The following is a 21,014-nucleotide window of genomic DNA, read 5'->3' on the forward strand; positions in this document are numbered from 1 at the left end:
TTGACATTATCTTACCTCTTATCACATATATTGATGGATTTTTTTTTTTTCCACAAAACCTGTTCTTCAGCCTTACTTCTTCACCCAGTATTAGGTCTTTTTTTTTTTTTTTTTTTTAACTGTGGCAGCATTTATTGAGCACTTAACACTGCACTTAACTGCCACTGTTCCTTTTTTCCCCCTAGCTTTATTGAGATACAGTTGATGCACAACATTGCATAAGTTTAAGGTGTCCAGTGTATTGATTTCATACATTTACATATTGCAAACTGATTAACACTGTAGCATTAGCTAACACCTCCAACCCCTGGCATAACTGCCGTTTCTTTTTTGTGGTAAGACCATCTAAGATCTCTCTTAGCAACATTCAAGTATATGATTCAGTATTATTAGCTATAATTGCCATGCTGTACATTACATCCCCAGAACTTTGTAATCTCATAACTGGAAATTTGTACCCTTTGACCAACATCTCCCCATTTCCCTCAACAACCCCACGCATGCCCTGGTAACCACCACTCTACTCTGTTTCTCCGAGTTTGGCATTTTTAGATTCCATGTATAAGAGATACCACCGTACAGTATTTGTCTTTCTCTGTGTACCCAGTACTAGGTCTTGAACATCTTCCTGTATCAATAAGAACTGGCTGTTTCAACAATAATTTGGTAATTGGTTATAAAATGAGTAATTTCACTACATTATTTTTATTACCACTTTGGTGGTGAAAGCCACCTTCAGCTGATCTCAGGAAAAAGATTCAGTTTACTCTCTTAGTAAACTGAATTCAAGGATCAGCTTCCTGAGATGCCACATGCTGTAGTTCCGTGGAGTACCATATTTTGCTTTGTTTTTCCATGTAGGCACATTCTGGGTGGTTTTGTTAGGGTGAAGGCACTGCTGCCTAGAAGCAGTCGGGGCTGATGCCAGAGTTTGACTCCAGTGAGTCTCATGACTTGGTCTCGACTTTTGAATCTGGGCTGTGTTTCCCCTGAACAAAATGGTAAATAGCCTTCCAGCCTAACCAGGCAGAGTGACCACCCTCCCACCGCTGAAGTATTGTGAAAATGTGGCCACAGCATAGCATTACGGTTTCCACTAAAAAACCCCTCCCATTTACTCAGTACTTGGCATGATTTCATCTGAGCCATTCTCTTAGGAGGCTGGGAGGATACTGAAGTCTCCTCCACTTAAAAAGAATTTATAGGTCTTTGGGGCCAGATTTTGATGACATTTTTAGATTACATCAGAAGGTAGGACAGAGAAGTTCTTTTTGGCACAAGAAAGAGGCATCTGAGGGTTGGATGAGACACAAATACTGTATATTCCCAGACGCACACATGACGGATATTAGGCAGTGTCCTCACGTGACCCATTGAGAGGAAGGATACTGTGTGTCCTGCCAATTTCAGTATTTATTCTGGAATCCCAGGCAAGCTGTTGGGTTGGGGTGTGGTTTTTTTTGTGTTTTTTTTTAGCATATGTAGTTTTTCTTAGATGTTAAAGGTATTTCAGAAAAATCTTAGATGAGGATAAGAAGGGCAACATAAACCCAAAAGTCACCCTGCCTCTTCCCTTTCCCTTTTGGTTCCATCCTGCCTTCCTGGGCTTGATTCACGGAGGGAGGGGCAAGCCCTGGGGAGTGAGAAAACCACAGAATTTGAGTCAGTAGATGTGGTTTCCGTTCCTGGTTCACCCCCTTGCTGCAACTTTGAGAAGTTTGCACAGTTCTGATCCTCACCTGACCCCATCTATAAAATGAAAATCAAGAGACCTAGCTCACAGGGTTATTGTAAATAAAAGTGTATATAATGTATATTATGCGCCCTTAAGGGTTATTCAGATATGGTTCTCATCAAGCCCCTCCTGCAAGGCTACCCAGAGAACACACATGCATGTGCCATTCAGTTCCTCTAGCCACTGCCTTCCGCCACCAACAGACACACTAACTGTGTTAGAAACTGGAATGGAAGTGTCCTGGAATTTTCTGTATTGTGATGTTTCCTGAATTTTAAAAACTAAAATCTAGTGCTGGGGGTGTCACTTAGGCTGCTTTCAGCTGCAAGTAATAGAATATCTTCATCAACTGGGATTTCAGCAAGAAGCAGCACACTCAGATTATATGGGGAAGACTTTATAAAGGGACTGTTTACAAAGGTGTAGGACTGTAGTGGAATCAAGGAACTTATATCAGCAGGGCTGTTTGGTAATAGCTCCTGGGCCCAGAGAGGGATGGCGCAGTTACTAGAACCTGGGCGGAGACTCCTGGAGAAAAGGCACCTTCAGAGAGGAGCAGTAGCCTTCAGTCAGGGGACCCAGCCAGCCAGAGTGGCCCTGCGGGGAAGGAGCTACAGGACTAGAGGCCTGCCTTCACTCTCCTCCCTCCAGTCTCCTGCTGGGGCTCCCCATTAGCCAAACCCTGTGGAAGTCCAAAGACAAGGGGACCAGTGGAGGCGGTTCATACGTCAGTCTCCAGGGCAGAGAGCAGGGTAGAAAGGCTGAAGAGTGCATCGGCAGGAGCCAGCACCCAGCTGTAGGTAGTTAAAAAGTTGGACCATTTACCTTCTTTTGTAGCAAGAAGCACCGAAGTAGACTGTAATGGGCTCGGGGATGTAATCAGGGACTTTGGTGCTCTCATCTTCCTGCTCTACTTTGTGTTCTCCCTTCCTTAGTTAATAGCTTGGTCCTTGAATTTGCCTCATGATTGCCAGATATCTGCCACATGTCTAGGCATCTACATGTAAATTCCACCGCGTCTGGCTGAAAGAAAGGGCATCTCAATTAGAGGAGAAGACTTTTCCCAGAAGCTCCCCACTAGACTGCCACCCACCCGCCCCACCCCCACAGGGCCACTGACCAGGACTGGGTCATATTCTTAAAACCAAGCACAGGGTAGGCAAATAGAATTTCCTGGACTGGTTAAAACAAATTCACATTCACTCTCTGGTGATAGGGAAGTGCCACATTCCCTGAAACTGTGGGGCAGTGAACAGTCAAACCAAATCAGGCCTCTGCCAGTAAGGAAAAAGAGTAGGAATGCCTCTTGGGTATATAGCTGTTAGGGTCTGCAATCTATGATGTGTTGTCAAGAAACAGCACTTGTAGGCTACCTGCCAGGCTGACTGCCGAGTAGATTGGGCCTCTCAGACTCTTGCCCAGCCCTAGAGTACTGCTCCAGGGTCTGTCTGCTTAGAAGAGCAAAGAAGGAGAAGCCCCAGATTCCTGTGACGGTCTGAAGCTCTGTCAAGCCTTGCAGCTTAGGTCACCAAGAGAGGAAAGGCCTTGGGAAAATCCCACTCATTGTATTTGCAAAGAAATTCCATTTCCTCTCCAGATGCTTAGATATCTTGTATTTCATATCTTCTCCCAGAAGGCACATGGTGGTTTTCCCAAAGAGATAGAGCTCTGATCCTAGCATTGTCAAGCACCATTGGTTGTCCAGAGTGGCACTGGGTGCTTAACGTGAGGTGGCAGCCCTCTGTTTGAGGGTATTAGCTTGGTATTTTGACCTCTTGGTAGAAGAAAAGTTTAACAAAGTGACTCTAGGCCCCTGTAGTGATTTATGAATTGGTTACAGTCTCTTAATCAGAATGTGAGAGGGTGGACCAAACAGTGACAGTCCCTCTGAAATACAAGAGACTTTTTGCATCTTTTAGTATGTCTTTAAGCCTCAGGGAGACTAATATTTAATAGTCTCCTTTAGACCTAAAAGTGAGGGTATCGTAAAGGCACTGATACTGTTCATATCTAATTTTATTTTTTCTGTTTTTATAGCCGGGGGATGGGAGTGAGGGCAGGAGGAGGGGTGTGTGTGTGTGTGTGTGCATGTGTGTGTGTTGAAACCCTCCATTAAACTACCAGCAACCCTGTTTGTTATTCTGGAGTTGGATCGTTTAGATATCTGGCAGATTTATGTTCCATTAGACAAGTTCAGATTTCATGCATCTGCGAGCTGGACCATGTGTCTGAGATATTAGGTTCTAGTGTATAAGGGGCAAGGAAGAAAAACTGGGTGGTGGCCAGGGAGAGTTCGTGACACATGTCCTCATAGATGTTAGTTTTGATTGTTTGAATGTCCCTGTCACCATGGTCAGAGGAGACAGAACTGTCTTTCACCCTGGCTTTGCTGGTGAAGACATTGAAGCCTAGTTAGCTGGTACATAATGGTCAGCCAGCAGGAGGGAACCCGAGAATGAGAGGACATGGATTCCTGGTCAGGTGACAGCCAATCACGCGTAAGGTTTAAAGGATTTTCTTAACAGCTTTTCAGTGAAATAATCTTCAAGTATTTAGGACCATGCACAGTGCATGAAAATGCTCAATTGTTGATGCTTCTTCTCTTCCTTCTCCTCTTCTCTACAGGCTGCCTAATGCCCTAAGAAGTAACCATAAATAGTCTGATTTTACTGCAACTGATACTCCATTTTTAGCAGTATTTTCCTCTATATAATTTTCTCAGAGTTGGTTCTTTACCAAACATATAACAATAAGAAAGAAAGTGGAGGCAAGAGAATGGGACATCATGTGCATCCTGTCATTTACCTTTCCTTCTTGCTCATTTACTAAGTAAAAGGCCAGATTCTTACCCAGAATGGCCCAGTCATCTCACGTGTGTCAGTGTGTTTATGTGAATCCAAATTCAGGTCAGAGGCCACTCAAGGAGGACAAGAACCTGAGACTCGTTTGCATCATCCAGGCCACAAACCAACTCTGAAGTTCTTTTTGGCACTTGCTGCCTACCTGAAATAGGTCGCGGGAGTCAACTAAATATAAACATTAACAGTTTAAAATAACAGATATGATCTAATGTCTTATACCTATTCCTACCAGTGACGGAGCATTAGAATAAACTGGCTTGAGAAAGGGCTTCATTGGGAGACAGTTTGGTGATACCAAGTAAAACTCATGATGCACATATGCCTTGTGACCCACCTTTTTTCCCCTCCTATATTTAACACCTTTGTGAAACCAAAGTGTGCACCAGGCACAAGAATGTCCATGGCAGTGTTGTTCGTAATAGCTAAAACTGCTTATCAACAGGGTGGATGAATAATAAATTGTGGCATATTCACTACACTCTATGAAATTACAGCTACACACATCGATGAGTCTTAAAACATGTTAGGCATAAAAAGTTGTAGAAGAATACATACAGTATGATTTCATTTATGTAAAATTCAAAACATACAAACTAAGCTATATATTGTTAGAACAAAATATGCGATGACACAATAAGGAAAAGGGAGGGAATGATAAGCACAAAATTCAGGTGATTGGTTACTAACCCCTGCACTGGGAGGAGAAGGGGGAATCAGGAAGGGCCACATGGAATAGCAGTGCTTCACAGGCTGTGGTAATGAGTATCATGACTATGTCAGAGAGCCGCCTGCCACTCTCCCTGCAGGTTTTACTGCAAAAATGAAAAAGGCAGCAGAATCAGACTTATTTTTGGATTGGGATTTTTCTTTCTCCTTTACAAGAGGTGTCAGTTTAATTCCAGAGCCCTGACCCAATACTTTCTGATGAATATCTTCCCCAAGAAGAGAAGGAAATCCCTGCTGGGTAAAGCAGCTATGACGTCAGCTACTTTCTCTGAGACTTGCACTGTTGGTGCCTATTAGCATAACATCAGTCTCTCGTTCTCTCTCAATTTATTAGTGATTTACAGGCAGTTTTTTAAAAACATACTTTGGAGGGTTCTCGGGATCATGAAAATTTCCCGTTTGCCTGTTGTCTGATGAGATAAGCTGTTCTTTACTATTAGGGTGAGAACAGCTACTCCCTGAGATATCTTCCCAGTGATTTGCATCACAGGACTTGTCCTGCCTTGGTGGGTGGCTGAGAGGACTTGGTGCAGGTTTGAACATCCTTATGATAGGTATGGGATGGAAACTGGAGAACACAGTCCTATTTAGGTCAGGGAACAGGGTGTCAGATGAAAAAGAAGAAGCTTTAAGGGGAGCACATTGGCACCCGTTGGTCACAAAGTACAGTTCGGGCCCACCTATCCAACCAGTCAGCTTGCCCCTCCCCACAGCCACTCACTCGTTTGGGGTGTGTGATACGTTGTCTCCTCCTAGGGGTGGCTGGAGTTCGTGCAGCTTGGAAAGGGGGAAAACCCCACCTTACACCCAGCTACTTGATTATAGCTTGTCTTCATAAACAAATTGACCTGCGCCCTACCCAGAAAAGCACCCTTCTGCTGGGCAGGCCTGAGTCAGAGAGAGCCCCACCCAAGCAGCAGGCAGGCGGGGGAGCTGAGAGCAGGTGCAGAGTTGAGCACAAACAGGGGTTCACATTAGTGCAGGCGTGTGACTCGGCAGAGATTCACAGGCAGCCAAGGCAGGTATGGCCCTGAGCCCAGGGTTAGTTGTTCTGGGCTGTTTCCATTCCACCCTGCGGCGAGGTAGCTCTTCATCAGCTTGTAAGTCATGGAAACCATACCCCCAAATGCCACATTTAGTGACCTGTTCCCTGCCCAGCCACAGGGCCACCTTTCTCTTTTTCATTGGAGCTTTGAGAACTGTGCTTCCTTGTTAGAGTGTGGTTTGAAATGAGATCTCATCAGACCTTCTCTCCATAAAATCAACCAAAGGATGGATGTGTGCATATAGTCTTTTTGGCCCACCTCCTTTTCCAGGGGTCACTTTAGCTTGATGGTTTTTATCCACAGATCCTTATGAAAGGGCCTGTACTTTACGTTTATCCTCTTCCATGTGTTACCAACCTTTTTCTCCAGATGTACTAGCCTCATCTTTGCTTTCTCTTTTTTTTTTGGCTGCGCCGCATGGCTTGCAGGATCTTAGTTCCCAAACCAGGGATTGAACCCCGGGCCATGGCAGTGAAAGCACTAAGCCCTAACCACTGGAACGCCAGGGAACTCCCTATTCTTTGCTTTCTAATTCAAGAAAGATTACCACCCTCCTCACACTTCCACATCAGTGATTAATCCTATATCAGCTCTTTATCCCAATTATGAGAACTTATAATGGGCTCCAATTGATTATTTCTCTTTGTATTACTTGGATAATGTTTTGTGTTTTTTCCCCCCAGTTATTAATATTAATCAGGCTCATTTTTTTAATTCAAAAATTGTAGACATACTACAGAGTGTAGAATTGTAAAGCCCTCCCCAAAAGTAAAAGCCCTGCCTTCCTTGAAAGAAACACTGTTACCAGTTTGGTGATGTTCTGTAGATATTTCACTATACTTACTCTAATATGGGAACTGACTATTCCAAGTGTGTTCAACATGCTTTTCACTTAATAGTGTACCTTGAATATCATTCCACTAAAATATTTGGCTGTTGTTTTTTTTTTAACTTTAAAAAATATATTTATTTATTTATTTTGTCTGCACTGGGTCTTAGTTGTGGCACATGGGATCTTTTAGTTGCGGCATGAGGACACTCTTAGTTGCGGCATGTGGGCTCTAATTCCCTGACCAGGGATCGAACCCGGGCCGCCTGCATTGGGAGAGCGGAGTCTTACCCGCTGGATCACCAGGGAAGTCCCCTTGACTGTTTTTAATAGCCTCATATAAGTGTATGGACTATAATTTAAATAAATTTTTTTTGGTGTTGCAGTATTACAGTAAACATCCTTATATGTATAGCTTTGTGCACTTATGTAGTAGTATTTCTCCAAGTAAAAATTTTAAAGGGAGAGTTGCTGTTTAAAGGGTTAGATTTTGAGAGCTATTGCCAGATTTCATTCTTTAAAATTCTACAGTTCACACTCCTATCAACTGTGTATTATGAGAGGGCTAGTTTGACCAAACCATCATCAACACTGGCTGTTAACAACTATCTTAGCTCTTATAAGTCTGATAGTAAAAAATCAGATCTCATATTCATTTGTTTTTGTTGTTTGCTGTTAGTGAAATTGAGCCTCTTTTCAACTGTTGATTACCTACTTCCATTGGGCATTAACAAAGCATCTTGCAGGTTAAGTTTTAAGTTTATCTGGGAGCGGTTTCCTGGGAGGGTATTGATTGTTTTCACAAACCAGAGTAAGGCATTTCCTATGTATGTCCTCCACAGCAAACAGCGGCATAACAAGCTCTGGCGATCTCATTCAGATAGTGACCTCTCGGACCACCACGAGCCCATCTGCAAAGCAGGACTAGAACTCAACAAGAAGGAGATCACCACCTCAGCAGACCAGATTGCCGAGGTCAAGACCATGGAGAGTCACCCACCCATACCTCCCGTCTTCGTGGAACATGTCGTCCCACAGGGTGAAAATCAGAAAGGCCTGTGTACCAAAGAAAGAATGATCTGCTTGGAGTTTACTTCTAGGGAATTTCATGCCGGACAGATTGAAGATGAATTAAACCTAAATGACATCAATGGATGCTCATCAGGGTGTTGTCTCAATGAATCAAAATTCCCTCTTGACAACTGCCATGCATCCAAAGCCTTAATCCAACCTGGACAGGACCCAGAAATGGCCAACAAGTTCCCAGACTTAACAGTGGAAGATTTGGAGACAGACGCACTGAAAGCAGACATGAACGTCCACTTACTGCCCATGGAAGAATTGACATCCCGCCTGAAAGATCTCCCCATGTCCCCTGATCCTGACTCACCGAGCCCCCAACCCAGTTGCCAGGCTGAAGTCTCAGATTTCAGTACAGATCGCATTGACTTTTTTAGCGCGCTAGAGAAGTTTGTAGAGCTTTCCCAAGAAACCCGGGCCCGATCTTTTTCTCACTCAAGGATGGAGGAACTGGGTGGAGGAAGGAGCGAGAGCTGTCGACTGTCAGTGGTCGAAGTAGCCCCTTCCGAAGCGACCGCTGATGACCAGAGAAGCAGCTCTCTGAGTAATACTCCCCATGCATCTGAAGAATCTTCAATAGATGAGGAACAGTCAAAGGTAAAAACTGTCTTTATGGTTCTATGCCTAATGAAGTTCTCTTTAATGACAAAATATTTGGGACTCTGCTATGTTCTCTCTATTTTTGATGTTGCTAAAGATTTAGGAAGGCGATGTGAGAGAGACAGTCTGGCGTGAAAATTTAGGGTTTAAATATTTTTCTAAATCAGTTGCCTTTCAAGGAATTTATCTTTCCAGGCTTTTGGTGTCATTGGAAGCACTTCTGAGAGGGGATGAGGGAAGAAGGGATTAGCCAAAACAAATGTCCTGCCTGACCAAGGAGAAGGTCCCCTGTGGACCTCCGCAGTTCAGATCAAATCTCACCAACAGTGAGGTGCCAGGGACTGATCTGTTGCCTGAGTGAGACGTGTGTCTCTCTGAGAGGATGGATTTGTTTGGGAAATTCTTTCTGCCTCAGAAAATTCGAAGACTAGACGTGTGTTAATAGTTGTTGGAGTAGCAACTGATTCCCATGCTGAGTTCTTGCTATTAATAACATCTCTGAATTGTTCCTCATTGCAGACGCTGTGGTATTCAAGAATTGAGGGGTGGTTTGGGGAAATGATTTGGGAGCAGACAGAATCCCAAGATTCGTCTCAGTGGCATGAGTTCTTATGAGCCGTCTCAGACCAGGGAAAGAATTACTATATATCATCAACTCTAAGACTCACACTTATTCTCATTTTGACTTTTGAAATGGGGTTGCATCTTAAAAAACAATGGTATCTTATGTCAGGATAATACAGTAATTGGGAAGCAAGTGGGGACAGATTTACTCTAACATAAATGAAGTCATTTCACGATTTCAGTGGAGCTGACTAGATTCTTGACATCTCCTGATTGCTGTCTACTTATATTTACCACCTCGTTCACTCCTCATCTGTTCTCTCTCTTCTTAACTACCCCAGGGCAGTTGTTGCCTCTGCTTCTGTCTTCTCCTCTCCCCAAAAGCTATGCCTCTATTTCGTTTCTACTGGGAAAATCAGAATGCCTGAGCTGTCCTTTGGACTAATGGATGTAGTGGCTCTGACAGAAATAGCTTTTCTGCAAAGTTCTGGTCATATGAGCACTCTCTCCGCAGCCCATGCACACACTGGGCCCGCTGTGGCTTCTCTCCCAGCCTTGGCAAGTTTGCCTCTGCCTGATGTCCCAGCAGATTTCTCCCAAAGGCATAACTGATCTTGTTAGTTTGTACTAGCTCTGACTCTTTTTGAAGGAGAAAGACAAGAACAATTCCTAGGGAAATACTGTACCTTGAAGGTTTATAAAAATGTTAACAAAGTAGATTGATGGTCATAATGATGTTGCTTTAAGAGATGTCCAAGGGCCATTTCTAAATTTTGAAATTCTTATTTTTTTACAGTAGGACTTGATTTTGCATTGGCCAGTTTTCTTTGGCCTTGTTCTAAACCCATCTGGGAATATGTAACTGGTGGAACACTAAAATGTCAGATTCGCAGTTTCTAAGTTTGCTCAGGCACGTGGCTGCATAAGCCAAGGAAGAAGCCATGTGAAACCTAGGAACTGTGCAGTCAGATATAGAGTGCCCCCATGTGCTGGGATGCGGCTGCTGGGAGAAGCAGTGGGAGGATGTGGACGAAAGCTGGCAAGACAAAGGACAGAAGAGAGCAGTGAGTCTCCAAATCAGACATCCAGCTTCCTCTAACACTGGGCATATTTAAGGTGGCCACTGAGCCCTTCAGTGGAACTCTTCCGCTTGAACCAAGTTAGGATCAAACTGGAAGGGGATAGGCTAGAGAGGAAAGGTTTCATTTACCCCAGTATGGCCTAAATCCTGAAGGCTTATGGTCTTAGGAAAATAAGGATTATAGGAGCCTCCAAGGCTACTTGCTGTTTACTTTTGGAGCAAGATACTGGATTAGAATCCTATTTGAGTCAACAGAACACAAGTTTACTAGACAGTGACACAACCTATGACTAATTTTGTATCTCTGCCTTTGATGAATCTGGTTTTTTCTTGTACAACAAAACAGAATACAACCCCAGGCAGAGGACAGTCCCAGGCACTCCATGATTTGTGTCCTCAGAGAGCCAGAAGGTTCTCCTGGATCAGAGGATTAGTAAGCAGAAAATCTGGCATTTTCAATTAGATTACAGTTTGCCATAACCATCTCACTGTTTTCTCTTCTTAGGCAATCTCAGAACTGGTCAGCCCAGACATCTTCATGCAGTCTCACTCAGAAAATGCAATTTCAGTCAAAGAAATCGTCACTGAGATTGAATCCATCAGTCAAGGAGTTGGACAGATTCAAGTGAAAGGCGACATCCTATCCATTCCATGCCATACACCAAAGAAGCACATCGTCCATGAGCTGCCCCTTGAGAGGGCCCAAGCCGCAGAGAACAAACCTGGAAATCTGGAGCAGAGTGGAGGTTCCTGCACAGCCCAGCCTGAACTAGCCAAAGATTCAGGGAAGTGGGAGCCAGAAGGGTGCCCAGTGGCACACTCATCCACCACAGAGTTGGAAGAAGAGGAACCAGCTGAGGGGGAACTAGAGCTCTGGGGCCCAGGGATGCCCCCGGGTGCCAAGTGGTGCCCCGGGTCCGTGAGGCGAGCCACCTTGGAGTTTGAGGAGCGCTTGCGGCAGGAGCAGGAGCAGCACGGTGCTGCCCCTGCTTGTGCCTCGTTGTCCACTCGTAAGAATTCCAAGAATGATTCTTCTTCTGTGGCAGATCAGGCATCAAAAGGGAGGAGTGATGAAGCCACCCTAGAACATGCATTTGTCCCCAGGGAACCAGAGATGAGCAAGGGCAAAGGGAAATGCAGTGGGTCTGAGGCTGGCTCCCTACCCCATTCTGAGCAGCATGCCATCGTTCCAGCACCCGAGCTGCCGGAGTCTCACCTGTTGCCAGCTCCTCAGAAGTGCCCAGGGTCAGGTCCCAGAACACAGCAGGAAGGAGTCCTGAAGGAGCAGAGGACTTTGGTCTCATGCCAGGGACCTGAGACACCAGCAGTCCCTCTGCCTCTTCCCAAGAAGATAGAAATCATTGAATACACCCACACAGTCACGACACCTGATCACGGGCCAGAGGGGGAAACAGCCACCAGCGAAAAGAGTGGGGAGCAGGGACTGAGGAAAGTGAAAGTGGAGGAGTCCATCACTATCCTCTGTGCGCTGGATGAAAATCTGAACCGGACACTGAGCCCCGACCAGGCTTCTCTGCACCCCAGAGCGCTACCTCTGCCTCACTCTTCCTCTCCTGAGCCTGAGCACGGCAGGCCCGCCCACCCAGCCCCCACCCTGAGCAGCCCTGGAGACTGGGGCAACAGCCCAGCAGCTGCCCTGGAAACGGCAGCGCCTTTTGTCAGTCACTCAACCCACGTACTTGGTGACAGCTTGGCTTACCTGCATCCCCAGACAGTGGTTCACCTGGAAGGCTTCACAGAGCAAAGCAGCACCACAGACAATGAGCCCTCTGCGGAGAAGGGCAGCTGGGAGGAAAGTCAGGAGGGCCCCCTCTCCAGGGGCAGTGAAGTGCCATATCAGGGCTCCCAGTTAAGTAGCGAAGACCTGTGTTTAATTAGCAGACTCGGTAACAGTGTTGGGGAGCAGCAAGAAAAACTGGACCCATCACCTGTAGCCTGTCAACTCCCACACAGCCCTAGTAGTGACGGTATAAAGGGTCTCAGTCACAGCCCCAGTGGGGTGAAGGAACGCGCTAAAGAAATCGAGTCCCGAGAGATTTCCCAGGTAGGGCTCCCCAAACCATCGCAAATGAGGCGTTCAGCTTCCCTCGCCAAGTTAGGTTACCTGGACCTCTGTAAAGACTGTTTACCGGAGAGGGGGCCTATCTGCTCTGAGTCCCCTCATCTCAAACGGCTTCAGCCCTTCCTCAGAATGGGCTCGGGAATGGAGGCCCAGGAGCCCCCAGAAAACCCAGATGCTCCCCAGAACCTAGAGCCCACCAAGTGTTTCATAGAGCAACTCAAAACAACAGAGTGTATCGCACAGAGCAAGCCGGTGGAGAGGCCCCTTGTACAGTATGCCAAAGAATTTGGTTCCAGTCAGCAGTGTTTGCTCCCCAGGGCAGGACCTGAATTGACTAGTTCTGAAGGAGGCCTTCCTTTGGTACAGACCCGGGGACTGCAGGGTGCAGGCCCAGCTCCAGGGCTGGCTGTAGTGCCCCGTCAGCAGCACGGCAGAACTCACCCCCTAAGGAGACTGAAAAAAGCAAATGATAAAAAACGGACAACCAACCCCTTCTATAATACCATGTGATTCTGAGCCTCTACATGTGACTTTCTGAAAGAAATGTTTGTAAAAGGGGCAGGTGTAATATGTAAGGAACATGCACTTTATTGGTTAATTTTATAATACTTTGGTCATTTTACTGTTCCTGGCGCATGCAGGGTTTGGTTTTTTTCCTCTGTGTGTGTGAGAGAGAGAGAGAGTTTGATTTGGACGGCAAGACCATTTTATCATTTTTTATTTTTGGAAAATGCAAACCTCAAAAAATACTCATTTTCAAAGAACACCTTTATCAAAGGCAAATTGCTGTTTTTCAGTCTACTGCCACCTGCTCCTCATTTTGCCCCCTGAGGAAAGGCATGCTTGCTTGCTTGAGGAAGGAAGCAGATGGGGAAGGTGGGGTTGAAGCTGGGAATTGGAAATGCTGCCCCAGGCCTGTGTGATGATGGTTAGGTCTCCAGACCTGATGCATTGAATTCACTGAAGGGGGCAGCCCAACGTCAGCGTGCTCTCAGACTTGGTCCCCAGCCCCAGCCCCAGCCCCAGCCCCTTGGAGTTGCCGAAATGGGCAGCTTCTGCTTTGCTCTCAAAGAGGGTCTTCCAGAATTCATTTCTCCTGGTCTCCAGAGTGTATCATTACAAAAAGGCATGATTGGCTGGCTTTGTAAACTTATCAAGCAAATACTTTTTTACCCCAAGCAAATAATTTTATTAAATTTAAAATGAACTCCAAAGGATTTTTGAGAGGTCCTCTCTAGAGGAAAGCAGAAGAAGAGAAGGAGGTGAAATTGGGGGTGGAGAGGCCACCACTGCCCAGTATCTTCCAGGTGGATGGGCTCCACACAGGTGGTCATCCTACCCCACCCCCCCCATCCCCTGGAAATGTGCCCTGCAGCATTCTCCCAACTAAAACACAATAGGGACAAGTTTGAAAAACAGCAATTAAAAGTCAGTGTGTTCTTGTAAAATGAATACATATGTAGGGTTTTAACCCTTTCGTTACTTGAATAATTCTGTGGGCCTTCTAAGTTTAATGGCCATATTTTTTCCAGTTTATTTTCCTCCCTCATGCTGTTTCTCCCAGTGCTGCCTATTTTTTTTAATTTTGTAGGTATTTGAATTGTTACATTACATATGTATAACCTCCATTGAATGCAAAGTTTTCTTTTTAATATTATCACTGTTAACACTTGACATAAGTTTTTGTTTTCCTTTTCCTGGAAGATTTGTCATTTCTCTAGTTTATACACAGTACTTATGTACATAATGTTGTCACTTTCTTACATTGTTTTGTTGTTAATGTTGTATGTTGTAGGGTCTTTTTGACTTACCCATTTTAAGAAATAGTAAAGCTGCAACTGGAAAACATACGGACACCACAGAAATAAGGTTGATGGGTGTTGGTAGGAATCTGCAGAGTGTATATTGATGGTGGTTTTTTTTTAAATGGAGACTTCTAATCACCAGCTCCTGCCAAATTATGTGTTAGTAACTTCCTCCTCAGAGAAACCCCTAAAGGCTCCCATTAGATCACAGTTTGACTGAAGGCTGATTTCTCTTTGAGACTGAAATCCCAGAACGTTGTTCACCACTAGCTGAACCAGAGCCAGGGAGTATATGTGAGTGTTACCGCTGCCCAGGGTGGAAGCTCCTAATGGATTGGGCTGAAGGGCTGCAGGGAGGCCTTGGCCAAGGGCAGGCACCCTTAAATGACCGCGTTTAGGATGCTGTTGCTTTGCTGCTATTGTGGAGGTCCTTAACACAGGAGCACCTGCCGTAAACAAGCCTATTTCAGCTTCTTACAGAAAACATATTTAGCTTGGAATGGAACACCACTGCAGCTCATCAAAACTGAAGAGGTTTGCAAATTTGCTTCCTGTTTGCTTTGGTGGTTGTCCCCATTGCTGAGAGGTTGACCGAGCACAGACCTAAGATTTAGGTTTGGGGTTCATCACAGCACTTAGAGGAAAAGGATGCACAGACTGTCAAAGTGATGTCAGAGGCCAGAGTTCGTTGAGGACAGGTGGTATGGTGACCCAAAGGAGAGAGAAAAGGTGGACTGAGGCCACTCGTACGTGTTCAAGAGGAGCTGTGAATCCAGTTGCCGGGTGGAGGCCGTAGTTGGGTCTGACATCGCTGCCAGGAGGCAGATTGGACAGAAACCTCCTGCTCTAAGTGTTTTTATGGTGTAGTAATGATATGTACCTGTGCTGTCCCTAAATAGTTTCCTTAAATGTTCAAATGTGTCATCCACACAGCTTTGTGACTCCAGGATATTTAATGTGTTGTAAAACGTTTTACTAGGTGGCACGTTCCAGTGTGAGGAGGCTTGCAGGACAGGGTTATGAATTTCCAGGGCTCATCCATCTAAACTGCCCTTTCTTGTTGAGGCAGTTCTGTCACCAATATGTTGGCGAAAGGAGAGGAAACTGTGGCAGGGGGTGGGAAGAGGAGGCTTTGCATGGAGGTTAAGAGAGTAGCGTCCACTCAGTTAATCCCTTGAGATGGTGACATCCCTCACATTAAGAAGTACACACAGGGTCGACAGTGTTGCACTGTCCTCTCTTCTTTTCCCGGCCACTGTGTTTAATGCTCACTCTCACTGCATTAAAGAACAACAAAGATTGGGAGTGGGGGGGCCTCAAACGCTGTGAAGAAAAACAAAACCTTTTTTTTTTTTTAAAGAGTAGAGGAGGTCTTGCTCTGCCTTTTTTTTTTAAATAATTATACTTTTTATCATTTAATTTACCTGCCTAAATAAACATTCTCTACACAAGGTCTGTAATTCAGCCATGCCATAGGGTTTTGCTAGCCCTCAGACTCCCAAAACTGTTCTTGTGCTATTTATGTAGCTGAGCACTGTCCAGGGGAAGTACATGACGGCCTATCAAGAACTTTCTAAACTTGATTCTCTTCAAACGGATAATCTCAGGTGGCCTGTTTCCCTTTTCTGTTCATGGAAAAGCCAGGCCCGAAACAGCAGGTCTGGTGGATTGACAGAGATGAGTAGGAAAAGTTTGGACCTCTCGCTCAGTGCCTCTCTTTATTTTGAAAACCACCATAGTCTGACTCAAAATTATTCTGGAGGGGTGCGTGTGTGTGTGTGTGTGTGTGTGTAAAAAAAGTAACACGGTGGTGCATGGGGTAAAAGCCCCAGGAGCACACAGATTTTGAGCTGTAATCTGGATGGTTACCTGGTCAGTAGGAAGGAGAGAAACCCCCTTTTTGATTTTAGAAACACTTAGGAGTAGTTTGTACTATAGCAGATACACAGTACCGTAGTGTAGTAATATTCATCTCTCCTCATTTTGGTTGCCTTTCAAATTCCGAATGTTTAGGATCATTCCTAACATCTCAGCCGCTTCAGGCTCTTTATCTAGCATTTTCCTGGTTCTGTACCTTTATCCCAACTGGTATTTCCTCTTTCTCATTTTGGGAACTACCAAGAGCCCCAAGGACAGCCTGAGGATGACAGCCCAGGCTCTGAGGTCCCCTCCTGCTAAAGGGCCCCAGACAGATGGCTCTTGGATAGACCTGAAGCTTCTGAGACATAGCAGCTCACAGAAATCTTCATTTGTTCCATCTGAGGATTTCATTTCTGAAGTGATCTAGCCATGTTTGGTAAAGATGTTTTTGTGGGAACTGTTTCTCTCTATTTTTTTTTTTTTTAAGAAAGCATTATGCAAAAAGGGTCTCTTTCAAGGGCATTTTAAATTTTTTAAATAAAGCCATTCTTTGGCTTTTTTGAACTGTTTGTGGATATTTTGTTTACATTGTGAATATTAAAACGTGCATCATCTTGATGGCCACTCAGATTCCTCCTCCAGGCACCCAGCCCTGGCCATCCTGTGAGTCCTCACACTGAGCAAGGTCAGCCTTATGGGTAAGTGGGGAAAACCTGGAGCTGACTTCCATCTGTGTCTTGCACTCCCATCCAACACTCTGTATGGAAATATTCATCATTTCCTCAGTGATGGTGTGTCTTATAGTGATGGTTGTAATGGTGAATGGCTAGTGTCGTTTTTGTCTAATTTTGTTTTGCTTTTTGATGGTAGATGAGATGAAATTTTAGCTATTTCAGCACCAATCCAACTTAAAAACATCTTGGATTTGTTTTCCCTTCCAAACTAAAAGATTAAGGCATGTATTAGGCATAAGTGTATTTGCTGCCACGACTCATCCGACGGCTATATCAGGAAAAAGCCTCCTGCTACCAAAGCAGGAAGCTGCACACTCCTAACCCTTCTCCAGGGCTTGGGGTCCCTGGATGCCATGGAGAGAGCTATTGCAAGGTGCTTCTGTACTTTTCTGGCCTGGAAGTGGAGGGTGCCTGCGCCTGGCTCCTGCTATGAAAAAAGAGAACCAGCCTCACTTTCTCAGTGCCCCAGAGATCTGGGACAGGATTTCTAAACTGGAATCATCCCTCATCAGCTTGAAGATGTCCCAAGGGGTGTATGACGAGTGCTGCCATCTGTGTCCTCACAGCAACACTGGTGGCAGCATCCTGTCCACACGTGGAGAGCATGCCCAGGGCTTAACTCAAGCTGGTGGCCCAGTCTGGAAGCTGGGTAACTGGCCCTGAAATGTTTCCCAATCAGTAAACCCACAGGGAACTGTTTGGTTTTTATGTTTTATGGGAATTTGGTTTGCTTGGCATAGCTTAAGGTGCCTTTTCTTTCTTTCTTTCTACTTTAATTTTGTAGGACTTGTTCTAAATGTAGAAAACAAGTCCAAAAGACTCTCCCACTGACTGTTACCTTTGCCCCAGGCCACCCCAAACTTTTATGCTCACATTTTATTAAATAAAGCAGGTGCTCCCTGGAATCTCTGGGACCTTTTTGAGGCATTTGAAGCAGAATATAAAGAGTGGTCTCATCTCCTTCCTTAATCTTCCTGGTGGTTGGGATGTTCCACTTGTATCATAGGTTTTTTTATTACTGATGTGCTCCGCTGTTTTTAAATGTGAACTTGTGCGCAAACGTGCAGATTCAATGTTCTTGTTACAGATTGAATAAATTTTTATTTTGAAGATGAAACGTGTACTTGATCAAGTGCAACAAAAGAGGGGGTTGCTTAAAGGTGGAGGAATTGGAAGAGAACACTGATGGTAAACATGATGCAATTCCCATTGATTGATCTCCCTCCCTTAGGAGAGAGCTGAGCTCTGGGAAAAAATATAACTTTCTACCTCTCACAAAATGAAGACTGAATGGGAAATGGGATCACTAAAGATTATTTCAGACAGTGTGGCTCCAATCAAGTGACCACGCTGGGAACTTGCCTGGTCAAAGAGGCTCTTGCCAAAGCCACCACCTGAATGTTAGGAGAATGAATAAGCAAAGGGACCAAAATTCCGCCACCATCTGTGGTACAAAGTGTTCTGGGACAGCTGCCGCGACGCGCCCCAGCAGAGACTGGATTTCTTGGGTAGGTGACTTCTCTGGACATTAACAAGATAGAGTTCACAAGCTTTCGGCACAAGGCACCTCAGTTCACTGAAAGGTTTCTAGAAACAGGGCATGACTTTCCAAAGAAGTATAAGCTTAACCCTCTCCCATCATTAGAAGGGAAGAGAAACACTTGATGTCAGTGGTAGAGGAAGAGAGATGGGGCCAAAGAGCAGTTCCCTAAAACGGGCGCGGGGGGGCGGTGCGGATTCCCTGGTGGTCCAGTGGTTAGGACTCCGTGCTTTCACTGCCGAGGGCGCGGGTTCAATCCCTGGTCAGGGAACTAAGATCCCGCAAGCCCTGCGGCATGGCCAAAAACAAAAACAAACAAAAACAGGCTGGGGGGGAGGGGTCTCCACTTCTCCCACCCCTCCACAGACCCATCATGAGATATTTAGTGGTGCCATCCATCACATATAAAGCAGCCCTACTATCTAGGGAAAGCTCAGTTTCCAGAGAAAACACTGCCTTGAACTAAAATTAAGTCAGCCTGCTTCAGTCTGGATCGTCCATATCAAATGAGACGGGCACACCACTGGTCTCTGGCTGGAGTGCCAGAGTGCATGATGGTGAAGGCAAGGTCATTTCACAAAATATTCTAGGGGTGCCTGGAGTCCCTGACCCTGATCAGTCATGGCTTTCTAGCCAAAGCAAATGGACCAAATCATGTCTAAGTTGCCAGGCCACCTCTTCCAGAAAATGGCTTTATGAAAGATGAAGTCTACGCCTATCCTTTATGGATTGCTATTCAGATGGGTAACAGTTCAAATGCATAACAGCAAGGGAAAGCACCAAGTCCAAGTAGCTTCTTCCACTGATTGGCTCTTTGTGCCTTGGCTCCACCTACCCCCAGCTCTGCCAGGCCTTGGCAGCCAGAAGAAGGCTAGAGGGCAGGGCTGAGCCATGCCAGCTCTAAACAACACCTGTAAGTTCCTGCTCTTGTACCTGGAGAGCAACCACCCCCCCACCCAGGTCATGGAACTGAAGGCAGAATGGATTGAAGGATTCCTGCTTCTGGGCTTCCCTGGTGGCGCAGTGGTTAAGAATCCGCCTGCCAATGCAGGGGACACGGGTTCGCGCCCTGGTCCGGGAAGACCCCACATACCGTGGAGCAACAAAGCCCATGCGCCACAACTACTGAGCTTGCGCTCTAGAGCCTGCGAGCCACAACTACTGAGCCCGTGTGTCACAGCTATTGAAGCCCGCATGCCTAGAACCGGTGCTCTGCAACAAGAGAAGCCACCACAATGAGAAGCCCACGCACCACACGCGTGCAGCAACTAAGACCCAACGCAGCCAAACATGGACGGAAGGGAGGGAGGGAGGGAAAGAAAGGATTCCTGCTTCCTAGTCCCAGACCCTTACCTCTAGAATGGAGTACCTGGCTCTCTTTAAAGAGGAGAAAAGGAGATGGGAGAAGAAAAACTGCCGTTTCAGGGTAGGAGACAGCATGTCAAATCCCTTCTCTGCCAACAAGTGGTGCAGGCTTGAAAAGCACCTGACCCAGCCCTTTTCGCTTTACAGCCCAGAAAAGCTGAAAAAATAGGGTGACTGAGCAACGGCTGAAACTCCAGCTTTGTAATCAGCATAGGCATCCTTTCCTCTGTGCCACGGCGTATCTTTCAATATGAGCACTTGTGAGGTAAGGTGGCCTTCAGGGAGAGACAAAAATGCATGGTGCTGAAAAGCTGGACACAGACACAAGACCTCTTGGGTAAGAATCTCAGCTGTACTACCTACCAGTTGAGTGACGCAAAAGCTATTTAACCTCTTTGTGCCTCAGTTTCCTCACCTGTAAGATAGGGGTAATAATGGTACCCATCTCAGAAGACTATTATCAGAATGGAATTAATATGTGTAAAGCCCTGAGTACAGTGTCTAGCTATTGTTATTAAGGAGCTACTGAGTCACTCAGGTCTTTTCCTCCTAATCATGTGCCTGGAATCTTCAGGTAAAAGGGAGATTCCTCATCTACCCTCATGCCCCCCCCCCACCAACGCCATAATTATCTCTGGGGCACCTGTAACAGTTTCTGGTTCTGATCCCCACAAGCCACTGAATACTTGGACTCTTCCTGAGAAACAAGCCTTGTGAGGGCCTTTGAGGTTCCCACCACCTTCCCTCCCTTTACCCCCAATGCTAATCTCTACCCTCTGGAAGGCTGTGTTCCATTGATTTCCAGGTGTGTCCTGGAGAGTGAGAAGTAATAACCGGTCCCCTGCTGCTCTCCAGGGCCTTATGATCCAAAGGAAGAAATCCAGGCAGTGGGTGAGCACTGGAAAGACAGCAGCTACAGGGACTAGCTCTTCACTGGCTGCATTCTGATCAGGTTTCTTTTTGTCTCCTCCTTAACGCTGGTCAATACTCAGATCCGCGGGTCTGGAAGGGAGTGGGAGGGGGCAGGGGCTTCCCTGGAACACAGTCGGGCACCAATTCAAACAAGGCCCTCAAGACTTTAGGAGTCAGGCTGAGTGTCTAAAAG

General features: G+C 45.7%; 1 protein-coding gene across 5 annotated transcripts in view; it reads left to right on the forward strand.

Moving 5' to 3' along the window:
* SSH2 (slingshot protein phosphatase 2) overlaps nt 1-18,121 on the forward strand; it is a 244,450-nt gene extending 226,329 nt beyond the window's left edge. For all 5 annotated transcript variants that reach the window (XM_022595586.2, XM_022595589.2, XM_022595587.3 and 2 more), the window contains 2 exons: nt 8,040-8,874; nt 11,028-18,121. In XM_022595586.2, the coding sequence (XP_022451294.2) occupies nt 8,040-8,874; nt 11,028-13,115 (2,923 nt within the window). In that variant the 3' untranslated portion in view covers nt 13,116-18,121. The remainder of the gene's footprint in view (nt 1-8,039; nt 8,875-11,027) is intronic.
* Nucleotides 18,122-21,014: the final 2,893 nt, after the last annotated feature.

The sequence above is a fragment of the Delphinapterus leucas genome, chromosome 19 (assembly GCF_059928025.1).
Source record: "Delphinapterus leucas isolate spDelLeu-1000000601 "Yukka" chromosome 19, BTC_Dleu_Yukka2, whole genome shotgun sequence".
In the NCBI taxonomy this organism is placed as follows: domain Eukaryota; kingdom Metazoa; phylum Chordata; class Mammalia; order Artiodactyla; family Monodontidae; genus Delphinapterus; species Delphinapterus leucas.